This window comes from Notamacropus eugenii, chromosome 6 (assembly GCF_028372415.1).
Source record: "Notamacropus eugenii isolate mMacEug1 chromosome 6, mMacEug1.pri_v2, whole genome shotgun sequence".
Taxonomy (NCBI): Eukaryota; Metazoa; Chordata; class Mammalia; order Diprotodontia; family Macropodidae; genus Notamacropus; species Notamacropus eugenii.
In genome coordinates, this window is record NC_092877.1 from 77346718 (window position 1) to 77371077 (window position 24360).

Genomic DNA, 24360 nt, shown 5'->3' on the forward strand with positions numbered 1-24360 from the left:
TTTTATCTTGTCTTTTAACTATACATTAACAGCTAGGTCTGTTCTTTCTAGATGATTTCATCAGTTCCTGTGGATTCAAACATCATCTCTATGCAGATGAGATCCAGATATAATAAATAACCAACATCTTTTCCCAGAGGGCCAATTGGACATCACTAATTGCATGACAGTCATTTCCACCTGCATGTCCCACTGTAAGGCACTGCAACTCAATACTTGAAAGAATGTGTATGCACAAATAAAATAAATTAATTCAAAGCTGTCCTGTGTGTCTGTTTCTCTCTGCTATTCTCTTTTATCTGTTTTCTTTTAAAGACTTCAGTGATCTTTCTTTCTTCCTGATTACCCTATTTCCAGCTCTCCTTTTCCTCACATCTCCTTCCCAATTAGAAAATAAAATAAAACTGTGTATCAAATATGAAGGAAAAACAAATTCCTTCATTGGCTATGTCCCAAAGCTACCCATATGTCTTCATCACCACTCTGTCAGGAAGGAGGTGGGAAGCATATTTTGTCACAAGTCCTCTGGAATTTTGCTTGGCCATGGTATTGACCAGAGTTCTTGAGACTTTCACATTTGTTTTTCTTTACAACACCATTATTGTATCAATCTTTCTATTCATTTTGCATCAGTTCATACAAATCCTTCCAGGTTTCCTCAAAACCACCTCTTTCAAAATATCTTACAGCACGATATTACATTAATGTTATTATTGTTTCACTGTTTTCAATTGTGTCCAATTCTTCCTGACCTCATTTAGGGTCTTCTGGGCAAAGATACTGGGGTGATTTGCCATTTCCTTCTCCCGCTCTTTTTTACAGATGAGGAAACTGAGGCAAACAGTTAAGTGGCTTACCCAGAGTCACACTGTTATTAAGTATATAAAGCCAAATTTGAACCCAGGAAGAGGAGTCTTTCTGTCTACAGGTCTGGCACTCTATTCACTATGTCAATTTGTTTAGTCATTCCTCAATTAATGGGGAATCTCCATAGTTCTTTGTTTCAACCAAAAGATCTGCTATATTTTTGTCCATATCGTTATCCTCTTCATTTAAAAAAAAAAACTTTCTTGTGATATACTGCCACCGAGTCTAGAATACTTTTCCTCCTTATTTTTACCTCTTAAAATCCCTAGCTCCATCAAATCAAGAGCCACATACTATATGAAACCTATTCTGATGTCCCCAGTTGTTAGTGCTCTCCTCCTCCACAAACTAATCTCACACACACACAAAACATACTTCTCACACTCCCAGTAAAAACTAAACAATTAGTACATATTTGGTAAATTAAATTTTGCATTAAAATATAATTTTGTTTTTATCTGCTACAGTGCTCACTATCACTATTAAGTATATTTTTATTTCACTAAATGTTTTCCAATTACATGTAAAAAAAATTTATCATTAATTTCTGTAAAATTTTGAGTTCCAAATTCTCTCCTTGAGAAAGCAAGCAACTTGTTATCACTTACATACGAAGTTAGGCTTTTCCATATTGCATATTTCCATTTTGCAAAAGAAAACGATGAAAAACAGTAAAAAATGCTTCACTCTGAGAGTGCATCAGTTCTCTGACAGTAGAGAGAATCTCTCAAGTCCTACAAAATTGTCTTGGATCATTGTACTGCTGAAAATATCGAAGTAATTTATAGACCATCATACAATATTGCTGTTACTGTGTACAATGTTCTCCTGGTTCTGTTCATTTCACTTTGCATCAGTTCTTGTTTTTTGTTTTTCTTGTTTTTCTAAGAGCACTCTGCTCTTCATTTCTTAAAACTCAGTAGTATTCCACCACAATCATTTACAACTTGTTCAGCCATTTCCCAACTGATGGGCATCCCCTTAATCTGAAATTTTTTGCCACCACAAAAAGAACTGCTCAATATTCTTGTACAAACAGGCCCTTTTCCTTCTTTGAATTCTGGGATGTAGACCTAGTATTGCTGAGTGAAAAAGTATGAGAAGTTTTATAGCTCTTGAGACAGAATTCTAAACTTTTCTCCAGGACTGTTGGACCAGTTCACAATTCCATCACTTGATTCCATTCTTGAAACAGAAGAAATTGAGGAATAAGACTTCTCTGCAGTATATAACTTTTTGGCCTATCATTTCTTCTTCCTGAACTGTGCTTTCTAATACTTTTTTGCTACCCTCACCTATGCATACCTTGTAACTGAATATTAAAATGTAGTCATTTATTTTTGCAAAGTCAAAAGTGAGTTTTTCCTAGAATTACCTACCTCTTCATCCTCAGGAGTTGATATAGAAACTCTTTTCATGGTGGTGTTCTTGCAAATGTTTATCCTAAGATAATCCAATGTCCAAGGAAATTACACTGCTTATTGTCCTTGGACCCATGATAAAACTAACTTTGCCAATACAGTTTGAGTAAAGGTCAAGTTTGATTCAATTTCACGAGCAGTATGTTACCTTGTTGGTCAATGGCTGTGGATTTCACACTTTAGAGCACCAAAGTCTAGATTAGTATCTGTAGGAATCCAAACAACTGTTTAAACCTCTACCTTCTTTTCTGTCACCACTACTACACAACTGCGAGGGAGGCATAATACTGAAGGCATTTTGTGTTTGTTTCATTGGTTGCCATCTGGAAGTAAGCAGTTATTCGTGATAGCTTCAAAAATCTTGATTAGTTAGGCTAGTTCTCAAAAAGGAAACACTTTAATGCTTTATTTAAAACCTATCTTGATACTTTATCTCTTTAACTCTGCCAGTCATTTTACTCACCCTTTCTTGAAGCTCTTACTTATTTGCTACTTAAAAACAGTAACTGTGGCAATAGGAAATGCATCAATATTCCAAATACAGAAACAGTTAAATAGAATATATTGTTTTATAAAGTGTCCCAAAAGTCTTAATGAAGTTTTAAGTTCTGTTCTCCTTGGTCTTCAGCTTAAATATAAAGTAGGTGGATACTTTTGTTATGAAATGCCAGTACACAAGAATATGGAAGAATATGATAAATGATTAATCCCTTTAAGGTATAGATATTACCAGATCAACAAAATGCTAGTAGGTATGGGACACACAACAAAACATAGCCATGGATTTGTTTAACTTCTTTGAAAAAGTACTCACTGAAATGAGATCTAAGCTCTATTTCCATTAACCTAAGATAACATGTATGTCTGACTTGTTTACTGAAAAGAACGAATGAAAAGGAAGGAAAAAAGTAGGAAATGGGTAGAAGGCAAACCAAAAGTAGGCTGAGAAGCAATTAAACTGAAAGCTGAAAGAATCCATCAGCATGTATGGAGAGAGGGAGAGCAAAGAAAAGTCCTTTGAATTCCCTGGTTGTGAATATAAATGGAAGCAACAAATTTTGTTTTGTTTCCAAAAAAATCATCTTCTTTATACAGGGTGTTCTAAAAGTATGCAATTTTAAGGTTTGTTCTGAAAGTATGCAATTTTAAGGTTTAACAGCTTTAAATTACACTAACACTTTTGAAATAACTTGTAAAAGACTATGGTCCCTGAAATAAGCCACATTAAAAAGAAACTGTAGTTGATTTTAATTCTTTCCTTATTCTAGACTCTTTAAACCTAACAAAACACCATCCATGAGACACCTAATAAAATTAGACAAGAGCAGACAATTTACCTATTCACTGAATAGGCAAATTTCTCTGGAGATAAATACTATATGGTTCATGAAGAAAAAGAAATTTAAAAATTTTTTCTATATGTATTACCTTGACAATAAATAGGAACCCAAATCTTCAAAAATGTCACTGTTCTGCTAGAAAACATCTACAGGTATAGCATAATCCCAAAGAGGCAAAAATAATTAATACACAATGCTGTCATAATTTTTTGAGCACAGAAATTGTTCATTTTTTTCTTTTTATGCCCAGTGTCTGGTATATATAGGGTTAACAAATGAAGTTAATCTTCTCATTCAGAAATAAGATCTTAGAAAAGAGAAGTTAAGAAATATCTCAACTTTGGATTCACTTGTAAATTCAACTACTATGTAGAGAAGCAAGTCCCATGAGGTGAGCAAGCAACTTTTTGGATACCTAAGTTTTTAGGAGGTACGTTAAATATTAAGCAAATATTCTTTCAACATGCCAAATGATCCTCTATTTACAGTGAAGAATGAATGCATATTTTAACCTAGTTAAATGAAAATAAGTCATAAATGACTAAAAGCTATTGCCTTCCTTACATAGAATCTTTAGACCTCTTCCTAAAAATTATTAAAAGGCCTTTGTCTAGTATGCTGAATTCCACACAATCTGACAACTGTCTACCCTACCTGTTCCCTACTACATAAATTCACTGCTCTAGCTCTACTAATGAAACCATGAGTAACTTACTCTTTAATGTCATTTGCTCTTGCTACTCTATCCATCTAAAGTCTGTCCATATCTCAAGTCCAGCTCAATCCTATCAACAAGTATGCCTTTTCAGATCATCACAAAGTCCAGGTAATCTTACTTCATTTATCCTATGCAGCATTTAATGATTCAATTGTTGTGAAGAAATGAAGTAGACCTGAAAAGGGCCTGTAAAAACATCTGTACAAGGTTTTCAAATTTGATCATAACACATGAAAAAAAGCAAAGTGGAAGGAGAAAACTGTTCACTTAGATCTGTCAGGGTGGTAACATTAGAGTGGCAGGTACAATACAGTAACTGAGTAACATAACAGTCTTAAAATAGAAATAGAATCTGGCTATATAAGTATTACTGAGACTTGATAGATAGGGCTCATCACCAGAAGTATGCCTTTATACAAAAGAATAATAAACAAGGAGGGCAGTCTGCATAGAACGTCACTGCCTATCAAGATCTTCCCATTTGAAAAAGGCCAAGAATTTGAGGGGAGTAAACCTCGTTGAGAACATCTGGATAAGGAGCAATAGCAAGAGCACCAAGCAAGTTTTTTTTTCCCCAGCACTTACACCATCTAAAATAATCAGGTGTATGCAAGAACTGTGTGTTTGTGTTGTATGTATATCTAGCTTTCTTTCCTTCTCTCTCTCTCTCTCTTTCTCTCTCTCTCTCTCTATCTACCTAGTGAGAGAGAATTAGAGAGAAGACAGAAAGCCATTTGAGACGGAAAGGCAGGCAGGGAGTGGAAGAGTGAAAGAGATCCCACAGTCTAGAACAACAACTGAAGAAGGCAGAATTTCATCTGGGTCTCGAAAGAAGTTCAGGAAACAAGAATTGGAAGTGCAGGGGCATGAGGGCAGGCAGTACAAAGGCACTAGACTACCTAAGTCGTAAAGGTGACCAATCCTGGAAAAACCTTGAAAAGAGTTCCAATATCCTATCAGCTTCCTCTCTAAGTTAAAAACTAAATAAGACAATAATGACTTAATAAATCATTCATTTTGTCAATTTTCTCTTTCCCCACTATTTCTATCTTTTGTTTAAACAGAAGGTAAATTACGTTCATCATTTCAGTTCTAGGTGACTCATGCGTTGGCAACACTCTAGAGGCGTACTTTGGAAAACATAATATGTACAAATAGCAACGGCAGCTTTATTAATTTATTCCCAGATATGGTGGCTGCCTATATTAAATAGCTTCACATACTCCAGATCCACTCTTGTGAAGTAAATAATAGCAGTTTAATATCTAAGAGCACAACTTGCTATCTGCTTGGTATCTGATCACTACAATTACAAGTTGTGCCTTTAGAGGACTAAGAGTAGAGCATACCCCTCAACTCTCATAGCTGAACAAATGGTGAAATACTTTTGTACGGTGAGCCACATATTTCAGATACGCCCAATGTGTTAATCTGCTTTAGTTGATTATACTACTTTGTTATTGATGCCCGAGTTGTTTGTGTGCACACGTGCGTGCACACTAACTAAACTGCTCAAATATGGTGATCTCACCAGGATAGCCTAGAATGGGCTTCACCAAGAAATCAACTTAGTGATTCTGTCCTTCCACAAGTTCAACCGTAATTGTTTAAAAAGATAATTAAGTTTAAGCTTATTAAAATATATGCTTAACGGATTAAGTATTCATAAAATGAAAGAATGAGCTGAATGAGGTTAACCTCTGGTTCTGAATGCAGAAATTTTAAAAAGTGGGTCTCTTTATTTGTCCTTTATCAATTTTAAGATGGCTCATTCTCTAGAATGTTGGCAATAAAAAGAACATCTAATGAGCAGTGATTTACATCTTCAAAAAGGAGCCATAAGAGGGATGTATGGTAACTTTCTGACTTCCAGTTTTCTAGGTAGGGACTCTGGGACAGGGGTAGGATACAATTTGGTGATGTAAAAGCAAAAGATAGCAATCAAATAAAAAAATACCAGCAAGGTGAACATCTGACGTTCAGAAAACTAGGGGATTAAGCTGTTGAAAGTTGTCCTACTAAAAGGAAACTGAATAGTTGCTAATGGTAAAAAAAAAAGAATTTACATGAAGTATCCATTTCAGTTAAAACCTAATATTAAAAAGGTGAAACTGTAAGTAAATTAGAGGAGCATGGAAAAATTTACTTGTCAGTTCTATAGATAAGAGCTTAAAATAAAACGAGAAATATAGAGGATAGTGGGAAGTACAATGGATAATTCTGATTACATGAAATTTAAAAAGTTCTTTTGCACAAACAAAATCAATACAAAGTTAGATGGAAAGCAGTAGACTGGGACAAAACTTTTACAGCAAGTTTCATAATTTCATTTCTCAAATACATAAAGAAATCAGCCAAATTTCTAAAAACAGAGCCAATCCCCCAATTGATAAATGGTCAGAGGACATAAATAGGCAAAGCTATGAAGACACATTAAAAAATGCTCTTAAATTTTTACTGATTAGAGAAATGCAAATTAAAACAACTCTGAGATACCATCTCACACATCAAAATGGCTAACAAGGCAGAAAAGGAAAATGATAAATGTTGGAAGGGATATAGAAAAATAGGTACATTAATGCACTATTGGTGAGTTGTGAACATCTTGGAGAACATTTGGAACTATGTCCGAAAGGATTATAAAACTGCATACCCCTTGACCCAGCAATTATCACTACTAAGGCTGTAGTAGTGGGAACAAAGGGAAAAGGACTTGTTTGTACATAAGTATTTATAAAAGCTCTTTTTGTACAGTGGTAAAGAACTGGAAATCAAGAAGATGCCCACAAATTAGAGAAATTACTGAACAAATTGTAGTATGTGACAACAATGGAATATTACTGTGTTGCAAGAAATAATGAGCAAGACAGTTTCAGAAAAACCTGGGAAGTTTTATATGAACTGATACAAAGTAAAGTAAGCAGGACCACAACATTTTCCACAATAACAGCAACATTCTAAGGATGATCAACTGTGAAAACCTCAGCTACTTTAAACAAGTCAATTCCAAAGGATTCTTGATGAGAGATACTATTCACCTCCAGAGAGACCTGATACACTCTGAGTACAGACTGAATTACACTTTTTTCACTTTTTTTTAGCATGTCTGGAATGGATATGTTTTGTATGACTTCAAATATACAATCAACATTATACTGCTTTACTTCTCAATGGGTGGGGAAGGGCAGGAAGGAGGGAGAAAATCTGGAACTCAATATTTTTTTAATTTTAAAAATAAAAAATGTAATTGGGAAAAAATTAAAAATAAAAAGATCACACTACTAAAAAAATTAGAAGAGAATCAGATCATACTTTTCATAACTATAGAAAGGAGATATATTCTATATCAAACAAGGGACAGAGGAAAACAAAAAATAGAATGGTGAACTTTGACTACATGAAACTGAAAAGCTTTAGCACAAACAAAATTATATCTAAGCTAAGAAGAAAAGCAGTAAATTGGGGGGGGGCTTAAATCAAACCTTTCTGATTAGGGTTTGGTATTTAAGATATACAAATAACAGGTGTATATGTGTATTGTAATGAATGTTATTTATTCACGTAAAGATAAAAATATCAAAAAACTTTTTCCTAATAGGTAAGTGGCTAAAGGAGATGAACAAACATTTTTCAAGAGAATTACACACTATTCCAAATAAGCCTGAAGTTTAACTTTACACCAAAGACGACAAAAGATGGGAATAGTCAACGTTAAAGAGGACTTGGAAAAATAAGTTCACTATACATTGTTGGTGGAGTTGTGAATCAGTACAGTCACTCTGAAAAGCAATTTGGTATTACTCAAATAATAGTAACTAAAAAGTCCGTAACCTTTGACTCTGACTGGATCTTGGGGTTTTAGTCGCAAGGAGATCACTGATAATAAAGTCCATATATACCAATCAAACGTGTGTGCGTGCACATGAAAATAACTTAAAGCAGCACATTTTGTGATAGCAAAGCATTAGAGGGCAGATGCCCATTTACTGGGGAATGGTTAATTAAATAATGGTATACGAATATAAGGGGATATTACTGTTCTCTAAAGATGAGTATGAATAGAGAGAAGTGGGGAAAGATTTATGGAAAGATCTGATGCAGTCAAGTAAGAAGAGTCAAAAAAACAACATATGCAGTGATTCCAACAATATAAACAGCAAGACAATCAGAAGTGAATGTTGCAACAATACAAAGAAGAATGGATTCAAAGAGGACTGGAAAAACAACCCAATCCACTATTTGCAAATACAGGAGGTCCACAGGCATGGTGCATACATGTATTTTCAAATTCTTTTGATATCTCAACCAGTTTGACTGATTCTCCTCCCCTATTTTTTTTTCCTTAAAAACATTCAGATGGCTATCAGGAAGGGGGAAGCAGGAGGGACACCGGGAGGAATTTTGGTGGTAGAACAAGATATCAATAAAATTTTTAAAAAGGGTAACTGTGTAGCTGTGGTTCTTCAGTTGTGTCCAACTCTTCATGAACCCATGAACCAAACATCCATGAAAATTTCTTGGCAAAGATACTAGAGTAGTTGCCATTTCCTTCTCCATTTTTATGCATGCAGGGATTAAGGCCAAGGTAACATAGCCAATAAGTGTTTGGGGTCACATTTGAACTCTGGTTGAACTCCAGGCACTCCACTCTATCTACTGTGCTTCCTCACTGCCCCAACTGGATTATGGACTATATTTTAAAAACAACAATGAACTTAAATACAATAACTACTTCAACTAACAATTTCATCTTACAATTAGCAAGCAGAAACAGATTTTCTTCAGGGTCCAAAATTTAACATTCATTTCAGACCTACTGAAGCTTAAATGTTAATAAATAAACATTCAGCAACTCAGAAATAATCTCCTTCATAACATTTGAAGAGACAGTTTACTCTCTCCTAATTTTGAGCTTAGATTCTAAGCAGACCCACAAAGGTTGCTCTTGGGACAACAATGACTGGCCAGGGTTCCACACTGAAGTATTCTGCAACAAGAGTGATCCCGTGAGGGGTGGGGGAAACCAGACATAGCTGTCAAAAAGCACAAGACTGGATAACAAAAATAAAGTGCATCAATTACTTTTCATAAAGCCAAAATCTTTAACAAGAGTTTATCCTTTTAAAAATTATTCACAAACTATCAACTTCCAAATTGTGTTCTGAGGATTGCTTTTCACAAAATCATAAGCACTATAAGAAAAATGTGTACAAGTTAGGACAAAGTTGAGATCTGCCACCACGAATAGCTGGTTCTATTTCTATAAAATCAAATGAGTACTCATAAGGTTAAATGTTCTACATTGTCTCCAAATTCCTGAATTTAACTGTTAATGTAGCACGCTGAAGAGTCTTGCTTTGGCACTAAATACTACTGCACTATATAAAAACACATAACAGTTTAAAAAGAACAAACCCTGTTAGTAATACTGTTTTCAAGAGTACATTATAATTACAAGTGAAGAATTTAGGCAACATCACAGAAATAAAGAACTGTGTTGAATTAGCTAACCCAGGTTGTATTTAAGAAAAAATTATTACATTGTAAGATTAAAATATTCAGTGATTCCAACTCTTTTCAACATGACACTAAGTTTATTATTATGAAATAACCAACATGTAGCATTAAAATGAATGAAATAAAATTACATGCCCCTCATTTCAACATATATATCAATGGAAACTACAAATATTTACTCTAGCTTCTGAGACTACACTAGGCATTATTACTAAGCCTGAGGTAACATTATGAAAATGTCTTTGAAAATCTCATGCAAGACATTTAAGTGTGACTATGGAATTGTTGACAAACAGATAGGAATGGTATAGGTATAGAGGAAATAGGAAGCTACAAAGTGATTGGTAGGTTTTTCTGAAGATCATTACATGTGGCATTAGTAAGAGTGGAGATACTAAATGAAGAAAATGATAGAGAAACTTAGTTTTAAAAAAGCAAAATTAGAGCAAATCTATAAATAAGTCAAATGTATTTCCTGCTGCAATAGAGGAATAAGGATCATGGGAAGTACATGTAAGTAAAGGAAAAAAAATCCTTCCTTCCTCAACAAATTATTAACAAATGATACCTATGCGGCACTTTCAAGGCTAATAAAGCACTTCCCATCTCTTATCTCATTTGATCATTACCATCTTGAGATAAGTAAACACAGTTATTATTAGGTTCAGAGAGGGTAAGTGTCCACCTTTGGAGATAGTCTTAAAGTACAGAAAGACAAAAGTTAAAAAAAAAATCTCTCCTCAACATAGTTCACAATAAAATAAATCAAGTCAGCATCAACTGTTCACTTAGCAACTCATTTTTTCCCTAAACAAGTTTGTTTATAAGATTACCTTACATTTGCTATATTTCACACTATCATAGACACATCATTAACAATATTTTGTCTATAAGACACAACCACAAGACCCTAAAAATCTCACCTCTGGGTTTGTTTTAATTAAGAGTTACTGAAATTTTATAATAAAGAGTGTATTTGCCAGAAGAGATTATATGTCAAAAATTATAGGAATGGAAAAGAACAAAGAGATAGTACTAACACATTAATAATTCCTGTATTAGTTATTTTGGACAGTTTTCAAGTAAGACTGTTGAAGCAAATGTGACAAATACTGGTATACTGAAAAACCAACTTATTTTAATAGCAAACAAATTAAGCTTTAGGAGGCAGTTCATCAAAGTTAGAAGGATTCTAGAGATCATCTTGAACAAAAAATAAGTAATTATGTCCATTAGGATAATAGCAAAATTACACACCTTCTTTAAACCATACATTTGCAGCAAAGTAAGTTATTTATCTAATTTCCAAGTAAATTTTAGTTTTTCATCCCAGTACTACATAGATTAAATACTGGAACATGACAATGAACTTTGATAATACCAATATCAATTCACTACACTGTTTACTAGTGACTAGAATGCACACTAAAAATTCATCTTTAATTTTTCTTTAAATGAATAAGAGTATTGTTGCGCAACTGCTAAAATTCACCATAGACAAACTCTTAAAAGCAGGGAAGTATATATTGCACTGGAAGTTTTAATACACAGTAGACATCTAATAAATTGCATGTGGGCTGATGAAATCCATAGCTGTCAAAGAGAACAACTAGCATTACTAGCAGATAAAAAAAGTTCCATACAAGAAATTGGAAGCCTTCACCAGGGGATGACTTTTTCTTAGTAGACTTCTTCATAGTAGACTTCTAAGTGAGACAGAAAATCCCTATAATGAAAGTTCACAACTGAAAGTAGAGTGACATCACTTACTTGAGAATAGTTTTTGCACTACTGCAGTCTTCAAATCGAATGGAGTACCCAACTTCCTGGCCCAACATCACATCCATTTCATCAGCAACTCTCTGAGCCACACTCATTGCAGCAACTCTTCTGGGCTGTGTGCAGGCCACTCCTCTCTTCGGTCCTGGTAAGGAGCGCATGTACTCAACGCACCACTGAGGGATCTATCAAAAACATTTTCAGGTTTACATGAAAATACTGGTTCACTTTACAAGAACACTAAATGAAACTTAATGAAAGTGCCTGCTTTAACATTTTAAAACAGCTTCACTTAACTATGTCAAAAAAGTATGATTTTAAATAAAGGTGAACGATAACATAGAGATAAGAATTCTATTGATTTAATAATTTAATTCAATAAACTTATTTTTGAGTCTACTATGTGAAAGCATCAAAGTCACGAATGTTCTAGTGCTTCTTGTTATTCTGATTCAGCTACAACATATGTCCCTGAAGATTAAAACCTATGTATGCAACAGGACATCCTTCTACTAAGCTAGCATATCCTGCTTTCTCTAATGAATAACCCTGCTGCTGCCAGCAAGGAAGGGGATTACTTCAAGGAACACAATTTGTGCTCCAGGTGTAGCCAAGAGCATTGTTAACTATTGTACCTGTCTCTAGATGGGGTCTCAATCCACAGTTTGAGAAACACCAAAGGGGTATAGAGTGGAAAAAGTTTAAGAGGCCCTGGACTAGAGTTGGAGGTATATTGCTACAGAAGAATACAATTAAGGTAATAAAAACACAACAATGTGGCAGTTGCCTTTCCTCCCTCTTTCACAGTGAACTAAAGTTAAAAGGAGCCATGGAGGTTAAGTGTGCTGATTAGAAAAGTAACAATGATGGAGAAGCATGGGGAACTAGTGGCTAAGTCTCCAATGAAGTAGGCAAGAATCTACATTCCCTAACACCCCAATTTTACAGAATTCCATATACATCACCATAAGAAATTAATCTACACAATCCAAAATTACTAAGTACTAAATACAAAATACCATATTTAGAAACCACTCAAAAAGCTTTGCTCTCTCAAAGCAATCCTATGGTGAGACAGCAAATATTCATCTCCTCAAAAGCCTGAGACTGAATCTTCCTTCTATGCATTCCACAAGATAAAAAAAATTGTTTAGCATGAAAATCATGAAAAACGAAGTCAACAGCTTGCTAAAGGGAACCCAAAAAATGTTAAAGAAAATAACACCTTAAAAGAAAGACTAACCCAAGTGGCCAAAGAGATCAAAAAAGCCAATGAGAAGAATGCCTTAAAAAGCAGAATTGGCCAGATGGAAAAGGAGGTCCAAAAGCTCACTGAAGAATATAATTCCTTAAAAATGAGAATGAAGTAGATGGAAGCTGATGATCTTATGAAAAATCAAAACCAAAACAATGGGAGAAATAGAAAACAATGTGAAATATATCACTGGAAAAAACATCTGACCTAGAAACTAGATCCAGAAGAGACAATTTAAAAATTATGGGACTACCTGAAAGCCATGCTCAAAAAAAGAGCCAAGACATCATCTTTCAAGATATTAGCAAGAAAAACTGCCCTGATATTCTAGAACCAGAGGGTAAAATAGATATTAAAAGAATCCACCGATCACCTCCTGAAAGAGAAAAGGAAAAACTAGTAGAAATATTGAAGCCAAATTCCACGGCTCCTAGGTCAAGGAGAAAATATTATAAGCAGCTAGAGAGAAACAATTTGAGTATTGTGGAAACACAATCAGGATAACACAAGATCTAGCAGTTTCTGCACTAAGGAATAGGAGGACTTAAAATATGATATTCCAGAGGTCAAAAGGAGCTAGGATTAAAGTCAAGAAATCTCCTACCCAGCAAAACTGAGTATAATACTTCAGGAGGGAAAATGGTCATCCAATGAAATAGAAGACTTTCAAGCATTCTTGATGAAAAGACCAAAGCTGAACAAAAAATTTGACTTTCAAACACAAGAATCAGGAGAAGCATGAAAAGGTTAACAGGAGAGGGAAATCATAAGGGACTTACTAAAGTTGAACTGTTTACATTCCTACATGGAAAGATCATATTTGTAACTCTTGAGACTTTTCTCAGTATTAGGGTAGTTAGAGGGATTATATACATATAGACAGAGGGCACAGGATGAGTAGAATATGAAGGGATGATATTTAAAAAAATAAAATTAATGGGTGAGAAATACATTAGGAGGAGACAAAAAAACAGAATAGGGTAAATTACCTCTCCATAAAAGAGGTAAGAAAAAGCTTTTTCAATGGAGGGTAAAAGGGGGAAGGCGAGAAAGAGTGAACCTTGCTCTCATCAGATTTAGCTTAAGGAAGGAATAACATGCACACTCAACTTGGTATGAAAATCTATCTTACACTACAGGAAAGTAGGAGGGAAGGGGACAAGGAGGGGATGGGGGGATGATATTAATTAGAAGTAAACACTTTTAAGGAAGGACAAGGTCCAAAGAGAATGGGGAGCAGGATAGGAAGGAGAGAAATATAATCTTTCACATCATAACTGTTAAGGAAATGTTTTGCATGACTACACATGTATAACCTATATCCTATATCAAATGTCTTGCCTTACTTCTAGTTCAATGATCTTTCCACCAAAATGTCCTGCCTTTCCTGCTTGCCACAATACCTTTAAATACAAAGTAAACCTAAAGCTTTACTACTGTCGCAGAATAAACAGTCTTAGAGGTAGAGGGTTCCTTTTCCCTATCTGCAGGAAAAAGGAAACTCCTTTTTCCTCAAATATGCTAAGTCTATCCAATGTGCATCATTTTAGAGAATGGTAAAATGCAGAAGGCAAAATAGAAATGGTGGTAGCAGCTAAAAACAAACAAAAACTGTCCTGATATTACCAGCTTCTCTCTTCTCAGTAGGCCAAAGGGAAGGGTTTAGTGGCAAAAAACTTGCTTTACAAGAAGTAAGAAAGATCCAGAATAATATATTTCAATAAACTCAATTGAAAACTAGTGGGAGAAACAGCTGTACCATCAATTTAGGTGTGCATGTAGCCTTTCCTACTAAGAAAAGGATGAGGGGCTTGGGGGGGGGGGGGGGGGGCTTTTTTAGAGATTCCCTAGGACAGAACAGACAAAGGAATAAATTATCAATGAGAAAAGAATACAAAGAAATGTTGCAGAATACTACCAAAAGAAAAATGGATGAACCAGATAATGTCCACTTAAATCCCCTATCAAATACAGAATAACCACTGCTATCCCAAATAGGGGTAAGAGTAAATTAGTTTATGACTATATTCTACAGCTATTATAATATTTTTCTCAAGCTTAGTCTTCTGATTGCAAGAAGCCCCTTCAGAGTTCATTTTGGGGTACTAAAGGCAGATGGTAGTATGTGGATGGAAATTACAGAACAACATTTGAGATGAAAAGGTAAAGATGGCTGACTGACAAAATACATCGAGAAAGCAAGTTTGAAAGACTGCCTAAACAAGCCCATTAGTTGAGTCACTTTTGACTACAGATCTTTGACTATACAACTTCTAATTTGAGCTTCTCTCTTATATCCTTAACTAAAAACTATGAAATTACACAGAGAAAATACAAAGCTAAATTCAGGTGTCTATTTTACTTTTTCTTCTTTTTTTTCCTGGAGCAGTTAAAACTATTCAAACAAATTTCTGAATAAGGATAAAAATCAACATGAGGGATAAGAGCAGGTAGACTAGTTAGTATGCACACTTTCCCAAATAATAAGTGATTATTAAAGCTGAGAATGGTACAAAATATCTTAAAATTCTAGCATACAGACAGAACACTGTGAACCAGAACTAGTTCCAAGCTTTCAATCAACTTTCTAAATGTTGCGTATCTGCAATTATTTGTAAATTATTTGCAAGTTATCCCTCAAAAACCAATATCCAGGATGTCTATTTCAATTTGGTAACCTGAGTAACATTATTCATATGAGAGAACTGAGACAAGAAGTTAAGTGACTTGTTTAAAGTCACAGGGTATTAAGTGGCAGAGCTAGGATTCAAAACCCAGGTCATGTGCCTCCACACATATGTTTTTTCTACTTCATTACATTATCCCTCACTAAGGCTCTTCCCAAGAAAGCTGTATTCTTCCCCTACAGGTTCACAGACATTAAGTGTGCCCCACGACACTCCCTGATGGTTTCCATACTCCATGTAAATATAACTGAAGCTACTTCTCCACCACAAGAGGGGCATAGCCAGCCTGTCTCCACAAACTGCTTTCCAAGTATTCCCTAAGGACTTCGACTACAAATGAACAAAGGGAGTGATTAGGACATTTAAGTGTTTTAAACACTAATGGATAAAATATGAAACATACAGCCCTATGGATATCAATGACAGAAAAGTTCTGTATAAATGAAAGCATGCATAGCACCACTTTTGTGGCATCAAAAAAAACAGGAACAAATAGGTACACATCATTTTGGGGAATGGTTAAACAAAATATGGTATTCGAACATAATGGAATTTTACTGTGTCATAAGAAATAACAAATAAGAAATTCAGAGGAACATAAAAAGATTTACAAATTGAAATAAGCAAAAGCCATTAAAAACTGTATGAATATAAATGGGGTGAGAAATATTAAACAGCCCCAAGTAAAACAAAGCCAAATGCTGATAGTGATAATGACCAATCTTGGCCCTGGAGAGGAGATGAAGAAGTACCTTCCCTCCTTTTTGGCAGAGATGGAGGAGACCACTGGTCAAAATGCTTCCTACACTATCAACTCAGTGGCTGGTTTCATTTAACTGTCACAAGGCAAGGTTCAAGAGATACCTAAAACACACACACACACACACACACACACACACACACACACACACACACACACACAGCATGCATCATCACAAAGCAAAAACTCACCTGGGTTGTTTTACCAGAACCGGTCTCACCAACTAGTACAAAGGACTGATGCCTAACCAGAATATCTGTAAACCTATCCTTATATTCCCAAACAGGGAGTTGAAGCCGCTTCTTTAGAATGTCATAGTAACGAGGGGTGTGGGGTAGATTAGTGAATGGGTTAATACACTGCGGAAGTGATGTGTGTCCTGCATGTCCTGTGTGTGTTGAATGAGCAGAATGTGTTGAATGTGTTGAGTGTGTCGAGTGCGTTGAGTGAGCTGAATGTGATGCTTTTAAAGGTGGTAAACCAGCACTAATGAGCATAGCATTAGTAGAGGCACGCAATTCCTTTTCCTTCTCTTTCTCTCTTTCTCTCTCTCTATCTCCCCTGTCACGTTCTCTGTCCCGATCTTTGGAACGATCTTCACGATCCCGGTCACGATCTCGATCCTTCCTAAAAATGAAATTAAGAAATCAGATTTTGCTAAATTAAGGTAATGTACATTTCCATTCAGAAAAAAAAAAAAGGAAGCCTTCAATACAGTACTTCTCCAACAACAGGTCCCTGCCCAAGCTCCACTTAATGGCTGATTTGGAGTGATTATCACTAGTAAGAGTTTCTGTTGATTTAGCTATTTTTTCTTTTGTTCATTAAAAGGGCCATTCCCTGACTACTTCTTAAAGAGACCTATTCACTCAAGGGGCATTACATCCCTCTAAGTGAGTACCTGAAAAAGTCAGCCTAAAAAGGCCAAGGTCTCCCATAGTATCCTGGGCCATCTCCAGTCATACTGATGAATATCTGGTCACTGGACCCAGATGGCTCAGGAGGAGAAAGTGAGGCTGCTGACCTTGCACAGCCCTCCCTCACTCAAAACAAAGTCAAGTGCAAGTCACATCATCATTTCTCTGATGTCATGGTCTCTGAAAATGAAGGATGAACACAGACAATGTGAGTTAAATCCCCAAGAATATAGAGTGCCTAGTTACTGAAAGTAGGCTAAGAAATTTCAGTTGATTAAGAATGACACTTTGGAACAATGGAATTATGTTCCCCAGTACTAAGGAATCTATATCAACTATAGGCATAGCGAGTTCCCTCTCAGTGGAGATCTTTAAGAAAAGCCTGGATGACTATTTGTTGGGTATGCTGTAGTAAGAATTCTTTTTCAAGGTTTGGGATGGGTAGATAGCTGACAACGTCATTTCAAATTCTAAAATTTGGTTATCTGCCTACCATTTTACTGCTCTGGGCTACATGGGACTGGGTTACTATTTCTTGGACGATCAATCAGGATTAAGTTGCTTACTATGTGCCAAGCACTATACTACAAACCTAATGTATGAAACATTTCCTACTTGTGCAGAGTTTACATTCTATGCCAGGTGCTGCAGATACAAATACATGAAACATTTTCTACTTAGCAAGACAAAGACATACATACATAGGTAGATACAGAATAAATATAAAGAGAATACAAATAAATACAAAGTTATTTCAGAGAGAGGCACTAGAGATTAAGGGTATCAGCAAAGATTTCCAGTAGAATCGTTGTCTTGGAGCTACATCTTGAAAGGAGAGAATCTATGAGGCAAAGATGAGTACATTCATGGAGATAAGAGATGGAGCAGTGCATACAAAATGAACTCAAGATCCCTTCCTCCTCCAAAATTTTAAAACATTCTTGATAAAGGTTATTCAACATTCTGTAAATTTTTATCTATAATGTGTATAGATCAGAGGTAGCTAAGTGGCTCAGTAGAAAGAGTGCTGGGTATGGAATAAGGAAGACTCATCTCCCTGTGTTCAAAACTAGCCTTAAGACACATACTAGTTTCTATGACCCTGGGCAAGTCACTTAACAGTTAGCTACTGTTTGCCCCAGTTCATCTGTAAAATAAGCTGCAGAAAGAAATGGCAAATTCATTCCAGTATCTCTGCCTAGAAAACCCCAACAATGAATATATAGCTAACAATGCCAGGCACTAGTAGAAATATGAAGGTTAGATAACACATAGTCCTTGTTCTTATGAAATCTATAGTAAAAGAATAAAGCATATGATAATAGCAAGCTTTTATATAGCATTCTAAAGTTTGCAAAGTACTTCACACAGATTATCTCATTAGAGCCTTGAGCCAACCTTACAACAAGTAGGTATTACAAGTATCACCCCCATTTTAAAGATAAGGAAACTAAGGTCCAAAAAGATTCAATGACTTACCCATGACCACATAGCTAATAAATATGAATTAAAATTAGAACCAGGTCACTACTCACTCTTAAACCCAACCATCTTTTAACTACACCATACTACCTTTGGGATATAGAAAGATGGAAGAGAAGGTCGAGATCTTTCTAGAGCCTCCATTTAAGGAGGGAGCGCCCAGGTCAATCATGTAACTCAAAAATTTCTTCTCTGGACTTCATTATGCCCAACCTCCTCCCACCCCTCTTCCAACTTCCATAAAGCTTCCATAACTAGATGTGAGCTCCTTAAGAGCAGGGACTGTCTTTTGCCTTTCTTTTCATCTCCAGCAATTAGCACAATGGCTGGAACATAAAAACACATGCTCTGTGACTGACCTTTCAAATACATGAATAATTGAAAAATCATGAAGTGAAAAATAGAATTTTGAAACAAAAGGAAATAGGTCTAACCAAATCATGCTCCTCCTACACAATTAACACAAGGATAAACTACAACTTCTGCTTGGCACTGAAAGGCCTTAATAAACTGGCTCCAATCTACTTACTAGTCTCATATACATTATTTTACATAATTTACAATCTAGCCAAACTGGAGTTCTGGCTATTTGTCAAACATGACCTTTTAGTTCCCTTTTTCTTGCTTTTGCACAGGTCTTCTCCCATACCTGGAATGCACTCCTGATTCTTGGATTTCCTTCAAAGCTTGGTTGAAATGTCATCTCTTACACAAGACTTTCACTGAAGCCTCTAGCTGCTGCTTCTCCCCCACCCAAAATTACCTAGTATTTATTTTGTATGCATTTTAAATGCACTTGTAGGTGTATGTGTTGTTTCTCTTAACCAAATGCAACCTCTCTGCTTAAAGTATTTCTGTCTTTGTTTCCTCAACACCTAGCATAGTGCCTGGCACACAGTATGTAATCACTGAGAAGGTAAAACAGGATGAGCAGCCCTATAGTTGAACTGTTCTACACTAGACAAAACGTGATGATTCTAAAACTCAATTACACAGTTTGAAGTTTTAAGGGCCATGCCACATAAAACTTAGTAGACATAAAGTCTTTGAGAACTTCAGTGATGGTAAAAATCTGTCTCCCCGGGGCATAATGACTAACCTCTTCTATCTGAGTTATGCTGGTCCTCAGGCAACAAAGAAAGAATAATCACCAAGCCACAGTGAACTTTCTAGCTTGGCAAAACCTACCAGAACTCACAGCCAACTCAAAAACCCTAAAATAGTTTCCAAACACAAGAAGGCAACACAATTAGACTTTAGTGAAGAATGAAGAACTAGGTTGGAATTCCGGCTATACAACTTTGTTGTTTTTGTTATTGTTTAGTCACGCCAGTCTTGCCGGATCCTTCCTGACCTTATTTGAGAGTTTCTTAGCAAAAACATTGCAGTAGTTTACCATTTCCTTCTCCAGCTCACTTTACAGATGAGGAACTGAGACAAACAGGGTGAAATGCCTTGCCCTGGGTCACACAACTAAGAAATGTTTGAGGCTGGATTTGCACTTAGGCCTTCCTGACTAGACCCAGTGCTCCATCCACGGCACCACCTAGCTACCCATATGCAACTTATACCTTAAAATCCATGAACATATTTCCTGGGGTGAAAAAAATGGAGATAATGGATATTAGCTATACTACTTCACCAAGTGGTTATGATCTCACAACAGCATAAACAGTAAAGTATTTATAAGTATGATACATGCAAATGGCATCTTACAGTTAAAATGTTTCTTTATTAATTGAAAATAGTTCTCCAAAAACAAGTTTAGTTCTCACTGGGAGAGGTATGAACCTTAAACTGTCCCTCTGGATTTCTATTTACACCAACTAACTAAAAGAACTATAATCATAATTAGGTTTCCTGCCTCAGTCCACTCCCAGATTTTCCTGCTACTACTAATCCCCTGAATTCTTTTAATGGGAGTGAGAGACTTTTAATTCCACAATAAGAATGAAAGTTATAAAATTCAAGGTGTAGAGCACTAGGAATCAGGTAAGACCTGGGCTCAAATGCTGCATGTGATACATTTTCTCTTTTGCATAGTTAATGGAGATATAACTAAACTATTTGATGGGATTGTTGTGAGGCTCAAATGAGATGACATAGAAAATGTATGCAAACTTTAAAGCATGTCAGAAACATCAATTATCATTACTAAATACTATATTATGTTTACAAAAGCCTTTGGATCTGTATGATGAGTTAATAACACTTCCTTCTTGGTATGTTTCTGAGGATTGGTAAATCTTCTGGTAGTGAAGCTTTGTTGAAACAAAGTGTCATCTCACTACTTTTTTGCTCCTTCCCATTACCATTCTAATAAGTTACATTAACATTCCCTTTGTACTATTCACTGTATATGCACAGACTCCATTTTTAGCATGGATTATGTATCCAATGATGCAAATCAAAACCCTTCATTGCACATCTTGTGAAATTCCTGTCCACACATTTCTATAAATCCTTCTTTTTCAATTATAAATGTTTCTTAACAATGTGTTTGATACCACTGGCATTAATTAGCTCCAGGAAAACAAGGATATTATGTCAAAAAAATGTTATAGAGAGCAATTCAACAGAAAGTTAAACAGAGTTACTGAGTAGAATTAAATTATATTACTTCAAAATGGCATTGGTCAAGCAACTTTGTAAGTATATAATACATATTTTTTCTTATATTAGTCTTACTGACTTACTATAAACTTATATTAGTCTTACTATATACTTATATGCTTATTCTTAATGACAGGCTTTGTAACGGGCCAGGAGCAGAATCTGACAAAGACCATGTGATGAAGTGGTGAGCAAGAGGTTTAGAGTTGGAAGTCTGAGTTGAAAGCTTGCTCTATACCCACCATTTTCTAGGTGCGAACTTAAGTAAAATGGGGATAATATTTGCACTACTTTTCTAACATGGTAAATTTAAAATATTTTAAAACCAATGCACAGCAGTCATCTATAAAATCAAATAGGCTCTAATTAAAAAGCTTTCTGGAAACTCAATTTTCACCCACACGACTGAAGGTTAATTACTAGTAAGGATAATCAAAATCTAACCCATCCAAATGAGGCCTCAGCTCTATTTCCCTATGGCAGATATAGGGGTCTCATACCTGAATGAGCTGAACCACACAGCAGCTGAGGGGTGGAGGGTGGGAAGCGTCTAGCCCTGAAGGTCAAATGAACAGGGAAGCAGTCTTACGTAGCTGGACTGAACAGAAAGGCACAGAACTCTCCCATATGTATTGCTAGCTAGGCAATAAATAACTTTTTTGGGATCCTGGCTTTGAACCAGCTACAGCAAGAAGTGGGGGAACCTGTGGCCTCAAGGCCATGTGTGTCCCTCTAAGTCCTCAAGTACAGACCTCTCTGACTGACTCCAAAATTCACCAAACAAATCCCCTTAATAAAAAGATTTGTTCTGTAAAACTTGGACTCAGTCAAAAGGCTTCATTCAAGGACCTTGAGGCAGCAAGTGACCTCAAGGTCACAGGTTCCCCACCCCTATGAGACGATGGTAGTACAGAGGCTGATATGTTTAGTTGTAGATATTATCAGAAAGTAACCATGTTTCTTGACCTGTCATAACTAAAGTGTACAAAATTCTACTATGGGGGGTGTGGAATGCCCTCCTCCACAGACCACTAAAAGAAAGTTATTTTCAAAAGCAAAGTAAATATCCACTTCAGTACTCCCAGCCTACACAGTAATAGAACAAGGTGAAATCATCAGGATTAAAAGTAACAAAAGATAAAAGAAAGGAGAAACATCACAGTAGTAACATATGGTGAATATAAAATCACATCTCATAATTTACAAAAAGGTTGCCAAAAGGAAGCTCCTGGTCATCTATGTCATGCTATGGAACAGTTTCCATCGTGCAATTTTCAAGTTGCTCTTCCTTTTCTATCCCTGACCAGCCTGACATTCACCTTTCAATCAAGCAGACTGACAAGAGGAAGGTGTCATGATCTGTTCAAATGTAAACTGGAAATATTTTTATACTAAATTTCACTAGCAAGCCTAAAGACTAGGAATTGTTTACCACTGTAACTAATCTGAAGTCTCCCAAGTTTTCAAATGTAGACTTGAGTTCTAGGAGATTGTAAAACCAGATAATAATAATTTACATGTGCATTTAAAATTTACAAATGTATTAAATAGGCTGTCCTAACAGAAAGGGATCTTAAACTTCTGAGTATGATTCCCCTATTTTGGAGAAGAAATAGAAGGTAGGTAGCTCACCCAAGGTCACATAGCAAGTTACTGAAAAGCATTAAAAGAGCTTTGGACTGCTAGTTCAGTACTCATTCCACATTCACAATGTACTTACTAAATTCTTTCTATTATGCATATAGTCTAAGGCTATTCATTCACAGAGTAGAAATTATAAAGTCTCTGTTCTCCAGAGTTTACAATATGCCTGAGGAGATAAGACATTCACAGTTCTACAAAGAAGAATGAGCATTCTTTACATCAAAGTACATTATGTCAGGAAGAAATCACAGAGATGGCACAGGATTATATTTCAAAACAATGAGAGGACTTTCAGTAGAGAAATTATTGAATTAAATACTGAAACAACATGCAATGTACTAGGGCTGGAAGAAAATGGTAAAAGTCCAACCTATTCTAGGGCAGAGTACTAAAAGATGCTTAAGAAAGGAATGCAGGAGTACTGGGAATAAGCCACAGCAGCCAGATATGGCAGCTTCCAACAAGGGGATAAGTGGATAGGGACCTTCAGAAGTCATATTCTGATATTTTTCCTCACTTCCCTTTTCCCTCCCATTCCCATCAAATTTAGCTACTACATACTTCAGGATGCTATCTGGCTCTCTGATACGTCCATGCTTATGATTTCTTTTTAGGGGAGAAAATATTTCATTCTGTCAAAAAAAAAAGGCAGAAAGGCTTAAAATCTAAAAGTAGGTTTAAATGTATGTGATCTTAGGCTATCACTTAACCTCAGACATTGCTTTCTAATTCCAACTATACTAAAGACTGACAAAATAATTTAAGTCTCTGCTTTGGTTAATTCTGCCTTAGGAGAATCTAGGCAGAAAACACGAACAAAGTAACCAGTCAACCAGTGAGCATTTATTACACACCTAACATCTGCCAAGCATTGTACTAAGTGCCGGGGATACAAAGAAAGGCAAAAAAGTCCCTTTTTCAAAGAGCTCATGGAGGAGACAATCTGCAAACAACTATGTACAAACAAGATATACAAAGTGGGACTTTAGCTCAGATGTAAGCGCTAGGAGTTAGAGATGAAGGAACAAGTTCCAGGCATGGGGGACAGACAGTGAAAATTCCCAGCACCCAGAGATAATGCGCTGTGGGAGGGTTAGTGAGGACAGTGACACTAGATTGAAGAATACACAGAAGGTAGGTAAGTAGAAGAAAACTAGAAAGTCTAGAAGAGGTTAAACTATGAAGAGCTTTACAAGATGAACCATGGATATATTTGATCCTGGAACTGAGAGCCAGTGGGTGTAGGTGTGTGTCTCTGAGTGGAGAATGGACAGGAGAAGGAAGAGGCTTGAGACAAGGGCACTAACCAGCAAACTATATACAAGCTACCATCATAGTCAACATGTGAGGTGATAAGGGT

At 35.9% G+C, this 24360-nt stretch overlaps 1 protein-coding gene across 1 annotated transcript in view; it reads right to left on the reverse strand.

Annotated features, from left to right (window-relative positions):
• DHX15 (DEAH-box helicase 15) overlaps positions 1–24360 on the reverse strand; it is a 75855-nt gene that overhangs the window by 40232 nt on the left and 11263 nt on the right. Inside the window, exons 2-3 of the mRNA XM_072620379.1 lie at positions 16536–16971; positions 11634–11827 (exon numbers count right to left, since the gene is read on the reverse strand). Coding sequence (XP_072476480.1) covers positions 11634–11827; positions 16536–16971 — 630 coding nt within the window. The remainder of the gene's footprint in view (positions 1–11633; positions 11828–16535; positions 16972–24360) is intronic.